Source organism: Trichoderma asperellum, chromosome 2 (assembly GCF_020647865.1).
Source record: "Trichoderma asperellum chromosome 2, complete sequence".
NCBI lineage: Eukaryota > Fungi > Ascomycota > Sordariomycetes > Hypocreales > Hypocreaceae > Trichoderma > Trichoderma asperellum.
The window spans coordinates 2,309,360-2,320,945 of NC_089416.1; the positions used below are offsets into that span (position 1 = coordinate 2,309,360).

At 49.1% G+C, this 11,586-nt stretch overlaps 4 protein-coding genes across 4 annotated transcripts; 3 read left to right on the plus strand and 1 right to left on the minus strand.

Annotated features, from left to right (window-relative positions):
- Window positions 1-359: 359 nt before the first annotated feature.
- On the plus strand, window positions 360-1,335 carry TrAFT101_003079 (uncharacterized protein; the record flags this gene model as incomplete). The annotated part of the gene is made up of 2 exons (XM_024903495.1): window positions 360-1,250; window positions 1,321-1,335. The coding sequence occupies 2 exons, from the start codon at window positions 360-362 to the stop codon at window positions 1,333-1,335; spliced, it is 906 nt and encodes a 301-aa protein (XP_024764205.1).
- Window positions 1,336-3,021: 1,686 nt separating this feature from the next.
- On the plus strand, window positions 3,022-6,059 carry TrAFT101_003080 (uncharacterized protein). The gene is made up of 2 exons (XM_024906149.2): window positions 3,022-3,216; window positions 3,270-6,059. Exons 1-2 carry the CDS (start codon window positions 3,161-3,163, stop codon window positions 5,389-5,391), a joined length of 2,178 nt encoding a protein of 725 aa, XP_024764206.1. The 5' UTR covers window positions 3,022-3,160; the 3' UTR covers window positions 5,392-6,059.
- Window positions 6,060-6,279: 220 nt separating this feature from the next.
- Window positions 6,280-8,217, plus strand: FEN1 (Elongation of fatty acids protein 2). Its single transcript, XM_024899324.2, has 3 exons — window positions 6,280-6,592; window positions 6,667-7,233; window positions 7,309-8,217. Exons 1-3 carry the CDS (start codon window positions 6,494-6,496, stop codon window positions 7,828-7,830), a joined length of 1,188 nt encoding a protein of 395 aa, XP_024764207.1. The 5' UTR covers window positions 6,280-6,493; the 3' UTR covers window positions 7,831-8,217.
- Window positions 8,218-8,254: 37 nt separating this feature from the next.
- On the minus strand, window positions 8,255-11,454 carry TrAFT101_003082 (uncharacterized protein). The gene is made up of 4 exons (XM_024903496.2): window positions 11,267-11,454; window positions 10,158-11,214; window positions 9,056-10,072; window positions 8,255-8,986 (listed from the first exon to the last, which is right to left on the minus strand). The coding sequence occupies exons 2-4, from the start codon at window positions 10,270-10,272 to the stop codon at window positions 8,493-8,495; spliced, it is 1,626 nt and encodes a 541-aa protein (XP_024764208.1). The 5' UTR covers window positions 10,273-11,214; window positions 11,267-11,454; the 3' UTR covers window positions 8,255-8,492.
- Between the last annotated feature and the right edge of the window lie 132 nt (window positions 11,455-11,586).

Below are 11,586 nucleotides of genomic sequence, written 5' to 3' on the forward strand. Positions count from 1 at the left end.
GCAAAGGCGTCTGTCTGTCGAGCCTCTCGTTTCTCGTCCTGCCACTCGCCGCCGAACCAAGTCATACGAATCCCCCGACTGTTGCAGGCCCATCGAATATAAAGGAGAAAAACTCGCATAATCGCCATACAAAGGCGAACCGCCGCCGAAGTCCAACAGCTTTCTTCTCCTGCCAAACTCTCGTCTCTTTCCTTTATTCTTTGACAAACTCCCCGGTGGAGCCAGCCTGATATTAATCTTTTATTTCTGCCTGTTTCGAATCGACCTTCAAGCCGTAGCCTCCACTCTGAGGCTCTTTTTTTTTTCGACCTGATTTACTTTGACAACTCTCTTCTCTTTCACACGCTCGCTCTATCAACATGAAATCGTCAACGATCATTTCCGGTGCCTTGGTGGCCGCATCTCAATTTTACACAGCTCTCGGCGCAACCCCTGTGAGAGTCGACGAGATCAGCCATGTGATCCGAGCCAATCTTCAAGTGCCATCAGCACCGCCTGTGCCAGGCGCCGTTCGATCACAGGGCTGCTGGAGTTCCCGAGGAAACATGACGGCCACTACCGCCGTCAAGGCCACAGAAGTTTCTTCCGGTTCGTGCAACAAGTACTGCACGGCCCAGAAATTCGCCGTTTCAGGACTGCAGGCTGATGTGTGCTACTGCGGAATGGTTTATCCTCCCGCCGATGATGTGGTTGATGACAACAAATGCAATTTCCCTTGCCCCGGCTATGGCAATGAGGCCTGCGGCAGTCTTGGAAACCCAGGTTTCTACAGCATATGGAACACTGGTATCAACATCAATCCCCCCAATTATGTGCCCCCGTCAACGACATCGTCGCCTTCTTCTTCTTCAACCAGCTCGACATCTGATTCTGAGAAATCATCGGCCGCCGCCAACCCTTCAAGCCCGGCTTCTCAGTCTGCAGAGGCAACTCCATCAGATGCACCATCGGGAGGCTCAAAGAAAACCAACGTCGCTGGTATCGCTGCGGGCACTGTTGTTGGCGTTGTCGTCCTGGGAGGCCTTCTGGGAGCTGCCTTTTTCACCATGAGGCGAAGACGGAATGCCGAAATCGAGGAGGAACACCGCCGCAATGCCGCCGTCAATGCCTTCATCAACGGCTCCAAGCCACCTTCTACCAGCGGTAGCATTTCCATGACCGACTCTCGCCTTGACCCCATCATGGCCCACCGCAGGCTCAGTGATGGCAGTATCGCAGACAATGAGGATTACTCTCGTCGTATCTTGCGGGTATGTTGTGGTTGCCGCACTAGTGGCTCATATTTAAGAGTTTGTTTTTGATTGGCTAACGATTTTACAGGTCACCAACGCATGAGCAAATAGCCACATATCCACTTAACGACGAGCGAATTTGCCTTTTACTTGGCCTCACCAATTTCTCCTTCAATCATGGGCATTTACGGCGTTATCGGGATGGTAGCTCATGTCCATTTGGTTGACCCCCCTCTTGGCCCGATGGCCTAGCGGCGTTTTGACATTTTCTCTTTCTCTTTTTTCTTTTATTTCAGGCGTAGGGATAGACTTTTACTACACAGGGAAATGAATGAGTTTGGCCATCTTCAACATCATACCCCGGCTTTCCCTACGCCGTCCACTCCTTGTGTGTCCGATTGACTCTTACAATTTAATTTTTTTGGCGATTAGAGAGCGAGGAATGCAACGGCATTGGCTCCTCGTCTTCACAACTTTTATGAAGAAAAGGGGAGGCGCAAGGCTGCCCGATTAACACGCTTTGCTTTGTCGGCCCAGCGTGTTTTTTTTTTTTTAACAATTCCCATTTCCAGGAACTCCCTGTGTATAAACTTGTTGGCGTGGGGAGAGAGGCATTAACCGAGCTATCAATGCTTCGGGTGTATGTATGAAAGAGATAAAGACCAGGGACGTGCGTTTGTGTGAAGGAGCTAGAAGATAAAATATGGTTGCTAACTGAGTTGTTTACTTCCTTTTTCTTTTTTCGGACGTGGGCGATGGATCTTGGGTGGGATTGTGTATGTAGGGATTGCGCATAGTAACCAAGTACCGTCATGTCGAAACAAAAAAAAAATTATTCATTGAGATTGTGAGCGCTATTGATTTGTTCTGCCTAAGCCGCTTGAGAGTGAAGATGCCCTTCCTGGTAAAGAATGTGTTTCATGAACTACGCCGGTTGTGAGTTGTGTTCTGCTCGGGAGATTTCTTCAAGAATAACTCATTTTCTTTTGCTACCTCGGCGTTTAGATATTTATTATGGCTAATGGTATATCGAGTTGCGTTTTATTGCTCGCCAACTTAGAGTAATCATCGAGTATGCAGCATTTAACGTCTAGGGGCGCTGATCAAATACTGCCATTAAGGGTAGCCAATTGGCCGCAGCTATAGTCAGTTTTTCCCGTTGAATGCCAATAATGCACAACTATTTCATCATAATTGCACTTCTGACTCTTCTCTTTTTTGCCTCTTCTCATTTTTGGGTTTTCTCCATGTGCGTGCTAATGATGAACATCTATAACGAAGAAAGTCAAGGAGACGCGTTTGGAGTAACTAGATAGATACTGGGAAATCGTTAGTAAGATTTAGATAAATATTTCGCTAGCATCCACGAAACATTGTTATGTCAATTGAATATTCTGTGTCTATTTTTAATCTTAATAACTGAGCCAGCTACCTGATGCTATCGGTACATACACATGGAAGTTCATTTTAGCCAGTCCCTAGCAGCTTATATGTACTTTATACTCTGTGGTTCTGACAAGGCAACGTATAAAAAGTTTCAAGGCCAACAATCGCTATACAAAATCGAGACCAAACGCGATAAATCTTGAAAGCAACACAAACATCTGTCATCTGATTTAATTTATTTGAAGGCCCCATAGGCATAATCTACGTTGGCACATGGCATATGAAGCCTGATTTTCAGGGCAGAGGTTGATGGGTAGTTGCGCGCATCACGTGACATAAATTTTCTAGAGCTTCTTGCTGCTAGCATGTCGCGTCAAGGAAAAGTTCCCATACAAAGCCAACCATTGAAATCCATCAAGCACTCCTACTTTGTAATTTGGCTGCAAACAATGCACTAAAGTCTACCGACGCGAAAAAACCCAGAGCTTCTTACAATATTGCTCTCACCTTAGGGAGTGTGTCCATAAACAGATCATCTCGCAATGGGCCCTGCAGCCACGCCTAGAATACGTCGAACGGCGCAGAATACGCAGTTTACGTGAGTCTGCAACGAAAGCATCGCTTAGCATGTGGCTAATTCCAAGATCACAGGTACAATCTATCACGGCGGGTAAACGATGTCCAGACATACCCGGTTCAATCTCCCCAGGGAGCTACCATATTAATCTATGGGCACGATAATGGCGTAACTTTGGTCTGGCGAGGCGGTCGACGGTTTAAAGCTTCCAACGAAGCTCCAAAACAGCCAGCAAACCACAAAGAGCAGAGGAATGGAGCTTCTGAAGATTCTGTCATGATTATTGATTCCGATGATGACGAGCCGCCGGCGAAATCACAAGCTACCCAGGGCTATGTCGACAAGCCTGAATTCGAAGACACCGTCGAGAGGAATCCTTACCCCGAAACTATTCAGACATTGGACTTAGCTTTTGGGACGGCTGTGTTGAAAGTTGCGGTAATGCCGCTAGTACCGTGTTCTTCAGCTGAAACGGCATCTAACGGCGAGCCAATCTTGGCCAAAAAGATGGTATTTGCGGTTTCCTGCGCCACAAACGATGCCTATCTTGTCACCTTGCCCTTGACGCCACCTTCTCCCCAAAGCAAGGCGCGACCAGAGCTCAGAGCAGATCTCTTGGCTGGGCAAGCTGGATCTGGATCCTGGGGTGAGTCGCTGACTCTTCTTAGCGGCCAGACAAAACACAGCGACGGCTTAGCCATCACTCTGATTGCCCCAAGGTCTATTGAATCATCAAGCAAGACGCCAAGGGCAGTGGTAGCTGCCTTCTCAAGGCAGGCATCTGGCGTTCTACATCTGTGGGATATCGCACTTGAAGACAAGATGCCTTCCAATCGGCCAGTTGAGCCTTTTCAAAGCGAGTTTCTCCCTACTCCCCTTACGAGCATCTCGTTCAACCCCACAAATACTTCACAGCTCCTTGCGGTATCGTCGCCTCACGCTGTAAGGATATACGACTTTGCGCAGCCATCATTACCTCCGGATTTAGATGCCCGAGGACCATTCCCGGCTCAAGGCTCGTGGCTACTCTCATTATATCAACCATTTGCCAAAGCATCTTCCTCACGCAAGCCGATCTTGGATGCCGCATGGATAGCTCATGGCCGGGCAGTCTTCGCTTTATTAGCAGATGGCATGTGGGGCATCTGGGACATTGAAGGCGCGAAGCCGCTGCAATCGGGAGCCGCTATATCGAGTAAATTGAAATCGGGCGTTCAGGGGGCTGCCTTGACTGCCTTTAGTGTCTCCGGATATGTTGAGGGAACGGGCGCACTACGCACCATTGCGACACAGCAGAAAGATAAGCATGCTGGTGACTTTGCACCTATGACGCCTCATACTCGTAAACAGGCTGCCACATCTTTGACTGCCGCCACCAGCCTTGATCGCCTATTCGCAGTTCGCGGAGGTGTGAAAGTGATTGGACTTCCTTCAACTCCTGGCAAAGCACTCCAAGACGAAAGCCTGGCTTTATGGATAGGGGGCCTGGAACATGTCTGCGTCATCCCAGGTGTGTTGAGATTCTGGGATTCACAACTACGAAGAGGATCCGGTGGTGGCGTCAATCTATTTAGTGGTGCTCAGCCTACTAGAATGGTCAAGCTGGTTGATCTTGCCACTGGTCTTCTAGGAGAAAGATGCTGTGGAGTTGGTCTGATTCCAGATATTTCCAAGAATGACGATGATATTCCTGACGATGGCGGTCTCCCGGTTGACGTACTCATCCGAGGAGAATCAAGAATAGTCATCGTACGAGAGGGAGAAGACGGCCCAGGAAGAAAGATTGGCGACGTCGTTGCTAGCCGCAGAAAACGCCTATTCTCAAGAAATGAGAAATCGGAAGCTATCATAGTTCACGGCAAGCAGGACAGATCAGCAAGCTTGTCGTTCAACTTGAGTACTGTTAAACCCGGAACTCTAAGACAGAAGCAGGTTGCCAGAGGTGAGAATGAAGGAAACGGAAATGGAAGCGGAGCGAATGATAAATCAGATGACGTGCCGACCCCGGTTGCTCGATCGCGTGCCGGCTTTGGATTTGCTGATACCTTAAGCGCAGCGGCAGACGTCACAGCAGATTTCACTACTCGGAACGTGGAGGCAGAAATGCTTGACATCATGGAGATCGACCAAGCATTAAATAACATGGAGGATTATAGAGGCAGTGGGAGGAAGAAGGTGTTCTTTGAGGAAGACTGATTATAATTAGACATTTCAAGGCGACTGATGAGAACAGGAATACTAGCGGCATTGTCAAATGACAACAACTTTAACATGCGCCAAGATGGCACAGTGTACGATACCCCGGACTAATAGGATATTCAGGGACGGCCTAATGAGCCAGCCCGTGAAATTACTTGGGCCTTGGTTTGAGCCCCATTGACCTTTCGCCCGGTGAATGTCTCCCCCCATTATCTTCTTTTCTCTTTTAAATGCATGTGACTGAAGAAGCTTCTCATTGCTGAGAATGCTTGTTTTCCGCACGGCAAGGTGGAGCGCAAGGCGAGAATCATCCTTGACTGCTCTGTATTCCGAGCGGTATATTAAACATTTTAACTCGATGGCATCTACAAGGGATAGGGAGAGGAAGGGATTTATACAAATGACCATTTGCTTTCCTGATCTGAGGGGCGCCCTGCTATCTACTGTCCGCTCACAGTTGCGTGCTTCTCGGGGCAGGCTCTGCCTTGCCCCGAAGGCTGCTGACTGTTGAAGACGGTGGGGGGCGTACTTCCTTGGTTAGGTGGTGGTGACTGTCGAGACATTTTGATAGCATCTTAGGCACTAGAGCAGCATCATATGCCTGCAGTAATATACTAGTAGTACATACTAAAGATATTTGCCGTGATTTCATTGTGGCAACTGGGCTTAGCCATCTAATTTATATACATTTTTCCAAGAAGACGAAAATGTGGATTTCATCTTGCCTTGTTAAACAGTTGCTACCTTTTTCCTCGACTTTCTTGTTGCTTTTGATGATGCTGCGCGCTGGCTACGTATCTGGAAAAAAAGTGGAAACCACTTAACATGCCACTATCGAATTCGCGAATCGGCGCGTCATTCACCATCTTCAGCGCGTATCCATCATCTGCCATTAAATAGCCGTTCTTTTTTCTCCATTTTCTTCAAGAGGGCTAGGCAGCCGCACGACTGCTGAAAGAGGGCTCTAAAGCTAATTGACAGTTGGTGCAACCAAACAAGCTCTTTTCTTCTCTCTTCTTCTCTCATTTCTTCCTTTTGCTTTCTTCGCTACGAGCCGCTGCATCGTGAATTAGCTTCTGAAGACAGCTCCGCCGCAACCATGGGTATCAAGCAGCTATTCCAGATTGTCAAGGAGGAGGCTCCGGACGCCATCAAAGAGGGCGAAATCAAAAACCAGTTTGGGCGCAAAGTTGCTATTGTGCGTTGACAGCTTGCCATAGCTATTTCGTGGTGGCTGCCGTTGCTAATTAGCCATCTCTTTACCTTATCTAGGATGCCTCCATGAGTATATACAGCTTTCTGATTGCTGTACGATCCGATGGCCAACAGCTCATGAACGAGAGTGGCGAGACAACGTCGCACCTGATGGGCATGTTCTACCGCACTCTGCGCATGGTGGACAACGGTATCAAACCCCTCTACGTTTTCGACGGCGCACCACCGAAGCTCAAATCCGGCGAATTGGCGAAGCGATTTCAGCGCAAGCAAGAGGCCACAGAAGGCCTTGAAGAGGCAAAGGAAACAGGTACTGCAGAAGACGTGGAGAAGTTCTCTAGGCGAACGGTTCGAGTTACGAGAGAACACAATGCCGAGTGCCAGCGCTTGCTCAAGCTCATGGGTATCCCATACATTATTGCGCCTACAGAGGCTGAGGCCCAGTGCGCAGTTTTGGCAAGAGCTGGAAAAGTGTATGCTGCGGCGAGTGAGGATATGGACACTCTGTGTTTCAATACTCCTATCCTGCTGCGCCACCTTACCTTTAGTGAGCAGAGAAAGGAGCCTATCCAGGAGATTCACTTGGACAAGGTCCTGGAGGGGTTGAACATGGAGCGAAAACAGGTACGTGATTTCATGGCATTAATGTACAACCAAGTCTTTATAGTATATTTCTAACGCTGATTTTTTCCCCCTTAGTTCGTTGACCTCTGCATCCTGCTAGGCTGCGACTATCTCGATCCGATCCCTAAAGTTGGTCCCACCACGGCTCTGAAACTGATCCGGGAGCATGGCTCTCTGGAAAAGATTGTCGAGGCTATTGAAAAAGATAGTAAGAAGAAGTACACGCTGCCTGAGGACTGGCCTTATAAGGACGCGCGAGAACTATTTTTTAACCCAGATGTGCGCCAAGCGGACGATCCCCTTTGCGACTTCAAGTGGGAAAAGCCTGACATGGACGGGTTGGTTAAATTCCTGGTCACTGAAAAGGGGTTCTCCGAGGATCGTGTTCGCAGTGCAGGCGCTCGGCTAGAGAAGAATCTAAAGAGCTCTCAACAGGCACGTCTAGAGGGATTCTTCAAGCCTGTCCCGAAGACTGATGCAGAAAAAGCTGCGCATAAGCGCAAGCTGGATGAGAAGAATGAAGAGAAAAAGAAGAAGCTCAAGCAGGAGAAGAAAGACAAGGCTACGGCCAAAGCCAAGCCTCGTGGCGGCGCATAAGTAATATCTAGAAGGAATGATATAAGCTAAGATGGAGTAGAATGGGCGAAAAAAAACTTGACATCTGGTCATCTTTAGTGGTGTATATGGAGATGACTGGATGCCTGGCATTGGCAATGGAACCGGAAGGTTTAGGACATTTACATGGCTTGGCTCGGTTTGCTTTCAGGAGTGCAGTATTATGGAGTTTTTGGCGTGCAGAAGGAGGATATTACGCTGTTATATCTGGTATTTGTGTATTTTACTGAAGCCTGCCTACAGAGGTAGATTCGTTCAATGGAAGTGAAAAGAATGAAAACTTGCCATATCTAGTTTGCTTTTGGCGTATTTGAGCATTGAGTCAGCGAACAAGTAGACGAAGGACTTCCCGATGAGCGCGGTATTCGCTGGTGCCAAGAGTGTAAAGAGTCATTACAAGTTATAACAAGGATATAATGATAGTTTATTCAATCTATAGATCGCTCTGTTTGTGATATAGTAAACAGAAGTTATTCCTATGGAAAAGCACCTTAAAAAAGCAATAAATGTTTCCATATCTCAAAGAGACGTAGTCGTACAAATCATATACACGGCAATCCCAATAATTTTGCACCGACTCCAAAGCAATACACAGGGTTATCCCCGCATCGGTATTATTAGTTTACTCTTTTCATCATTTCCCTTTACAGCTTCATGCCCATGGCCTTGGCCACTCTCAAAGATTGTCTCATGCTGAGATCCAGCATGATTTCTTCAGAGCCACCGGGGATAGCATAGGCACGGACGTCACGGTACAGACGCTCGACCTTGGCACCCTGGCCACCGCGGGAGTAGGACAGGCCGCCAAAGATCTGACTGGCCTCACGAGCACAGAACTCAAAGGTAACAGTAGCCTGAGCCTTGAGGCCGGCAATAGGGCCACCGAGGCGGAGCATGGCCTCGGTCTCGCCCATCTTTTCGCACTGGTAGATGAGGTTCTCGAGCCAGTTGTATGAGGCCTCAATCTGGCGAGCCATGTGCGCCAGCTTCATGCGGATGACAGGATGCTCGATGAGCTTCTTGCCAAAAGTGCGACGCTTGTTGGCGTACTTGACGGACTCTTCGTAGCACACACGGGCGAATCGTAGAGACTGGATGATAATACCCATGCGCTCGTGGTTGAAGTTGGTCATGATGACTGGATAGTTTGTTAGCAAAACTCATCGGATGCATGCTACTCGGGATACCATGTTTTGTGGGTACTTACCTCGGAAGCCCTGGTTCTGCTTGCCGAGCAGGTTCTCAACAGGGACCTTGACATCCTCAAAGGTGATGTATGTGGTGCCGGAAGACCAGACACCCTGGCAGTCCATACGGCGAGTGGTGACACCAGGGCCACGCTCAATGAGCAGCAGAGAAACGCCGTTCATGCCCGGGCCGCCGGTTCGCACGGCGGTGGTGAAGTAGTCGGACCAAATACCATTGGTGATCCACTTCTTCTCGCCGTTGACGATGAAGTGCTTGCCATCCTCGCTCAGCTTGGCCTCGCAAGTGAGGTTGGCAACGTCAGAGCCAGCATCGGGCTCAGTAATGGCCAAGCAGATGCGCTTGTCACCGCTCAAGATGCCGGGGCCGAGGCGCTCCTTGAGAGCCTTGGAGCCGAACTTGAACAGTGGTGGGCCACCGATGCCGAAACCTCCAATCAGGTTCCAGACAAAGCCGCCAGAGCCGGTGCGCGACAGCTCATCGGTCACGATCATCTCGTGGAACAGATCCCACTTCTCAGGAGGGACGGACTTGACGCCTGCCGGCACGAAGTCGGTCGGGTACTTGATGCCCAGCAGACCAGCCAGGTAACCTCGGCGACCCATCTCCTTGTAAATCTCCTCGGGAACACGCTTCGCCTCATCCCACTCGGTCACATGAGGCTCAATATCGGTCTCAATCCATTGGCGCAGTTCGGCGCGCAGAGCCGCGTGGGTTTCATTGAAGTAGGGAGAGTGGTAGTTTTGGTACCAGCTGGGGTCGGCGAAGGGAATCTGGTCGCCGAAAGCCTCGAGAGGCTCTGAGTCTTCCTGGCTGTGGCTGCTACTTGAAGCCTTGACAACCGCCTTGGGAGCAGGGGCGGGAGCGGGCTCGGGCTTGGGCTCCTCCTTGGGCTTGGTATCGAGGGAGCCGACCTGGAGCTTGGCCTTGTACTTCTTCAAGATGCCCTCGTTGTGGTATTTCCAGAACTGCTTGGAGGCGTCCTTGCCGGCAACACGCTGCAGAATCTTCTTACCACCTATAGTTTTTTTTTGGCAGTTAGAATGTTGGGGTTCTACAAGGGCAGCGAGCAGAAGAAACGAGAGAACAAAAGAGGTGCTCACCAGGGTGGTCATCTTGGAACTTGGTTAAATCATAGACATCGCCGTCAATGGTGATGTACAAGCTGTCAGGCTTGTTGTGCGAGGAAACCTCGGCAGCTGTGAACACCTTGGTCATGGTGGAAATATAATAGAACGATGAAGCACGGGTTAAAAAAAATCCGAATGCAGAGAAAAATATGGGAGAGAAAGAGAAAGAAGACGACCCTGAATAGCAGACAAGAAACGGTATTTAACAATCCGTCGGCAAACGTCAATCACATGCTCCGACAAGCAACCCAAGGCGGCGCGTGTGTCAATCCAGCTTATACGGAGTACAAGCCACTACCCAGATCCTACTCCAAAACCAGCCATCCGAAACGCTGTTCTCCCGGGCATTTCCCCCACAAAATTCCCCATGCGCTCCGCAAACCTGGGCCTATCCCGGCGCTTGCAATGGCAATTCAGATTGCTGCTCTGTTTTTGCTCCTACACTAGTACCAACGCGAGAGGCACCGCTGTCATGTGCCGCTGGCTTTTTGAGTCGTGACAAGCAACTACTAGGTATACTAGGGGGGCGCGTTTCTGACACCGTCAGCCAGGAAGCATGTGAAAACTGCACGTCACTCTAAAACAGAAGGAACAAAAAAAAAAAAAACAGACTTCCAGTGCTGATGTCATGGGCTTTTCCCCCCGACGTAGCCGCAACCGCAGCCATAGCGGAGCCAGGGAGATGCCGAGGCACTGGCTAAATCCCCTTTGGCAGGCGCCCACTCTGGTAATTTCATCCAACGCGCTCAAGGCTATGATTGTTCGTGTTTTGCTGTTTCCACTTGCCGAATGCAAGGGGCGTGCAAGGGGAAATATTTGTGTGTCCGGAGATGGGCTATTGGCGAGTAGCTGGTGCGGGAGGAGCGCTTTGTGCTGTAGGTGCAGTGAGACAGCACAGCAGTATCCAAGCGGGAGAATAAAGGAGGAAGAAACAGTACCCGGAAAATAAAAACCAATATTTACAGTGTATATGCAAACAAGCTACTACGGAGTAGAGCTGTTTTATTTCGGAATGCATGCGTGCTTTCACCTTGCAAACTCTTATTATTCTGGCCTTGGCCTCTAGTAGACGGTTGCCTTACGATAGCCATGGCTTAGCACCGCGTATAGTTGACGCTATTCGTAGGCCGCAGCATGACTTGTAGACTCTTTTTGGCCTTCTGAATCTTTGTGTTTTCCTTTTCACCGTGATCATCATCGTTGTATTCTTCGTCTTTATCTAAAAAAGGAGAATATAATAGTCGACAGGAAGGAGAAGCATAGGTACCTAAGTCAAGGTAGTAGGTAGTCAAATGCTTGCTACTTGGCCAGTGACAGCCAAGGCGATTCTTGGTGTTTTAAATGCTCAAGCAGGATACCCGTGTATAACGTAATCAAGTAGCTTGAATACGTGTACTGTAAT

Coding starts and splice junctions, on each gene's coding strand:
- TrAFT101_003080 (XM_024906149.2), top strand. CDS start 3,161: ATGGGCCCTGCAGCCACGCCTAGAATACGTCGAACGGCGCAGAATACG. Junction 3,217..3,269: donor GCGCAGAATACGCAGTTTAC/GTGAGTCTGCAA, acceptor CCAAGATCACAG/GTACAATCTATCACGGCGGG.
- FEN1 (XM_024899324.2), top strand. CDS start 6,494: ATGGGTATCAAGCAGCTATTCCAGATTGTCAAGGAGGAGGCTCCGGAC. Junction 6,593..6,666: donor TTGGGCGCAAAGTTGCTATT/GTGCGTTGACAG, acceptor TACCTTATCTAG/GATGCCTCCATGAGTATATA. Junction 7,234..7,308: donor TGAACATGGAGCGAAAACAG/GTACGTGATTTC, acceptor TTTCCCCCTTAG/TTCGTTGACCTCTGCATCCT.
- TrAFT101_003082 (XM_024903496.2), bottom strand. CDS start 10,272: ATGACCAAGGTGTTCACAGCTGCCGAGGTTTCCTCGCACAACAAGCCT. Junction 10,073..10,157: donor GTTCCAAGATGACCACCCTG/GTGAGCACCTCT, acceptor AAAAAACTATAG/GTGGTAAGAAGATTCTGCAG. Junction 8,987..9,055: donor GCAGAACCAGGGCTTCCGAG/GTAAGTACCCAC, acceptor CAAACTATCCAG/TCATCATGACCAACTTCAAC.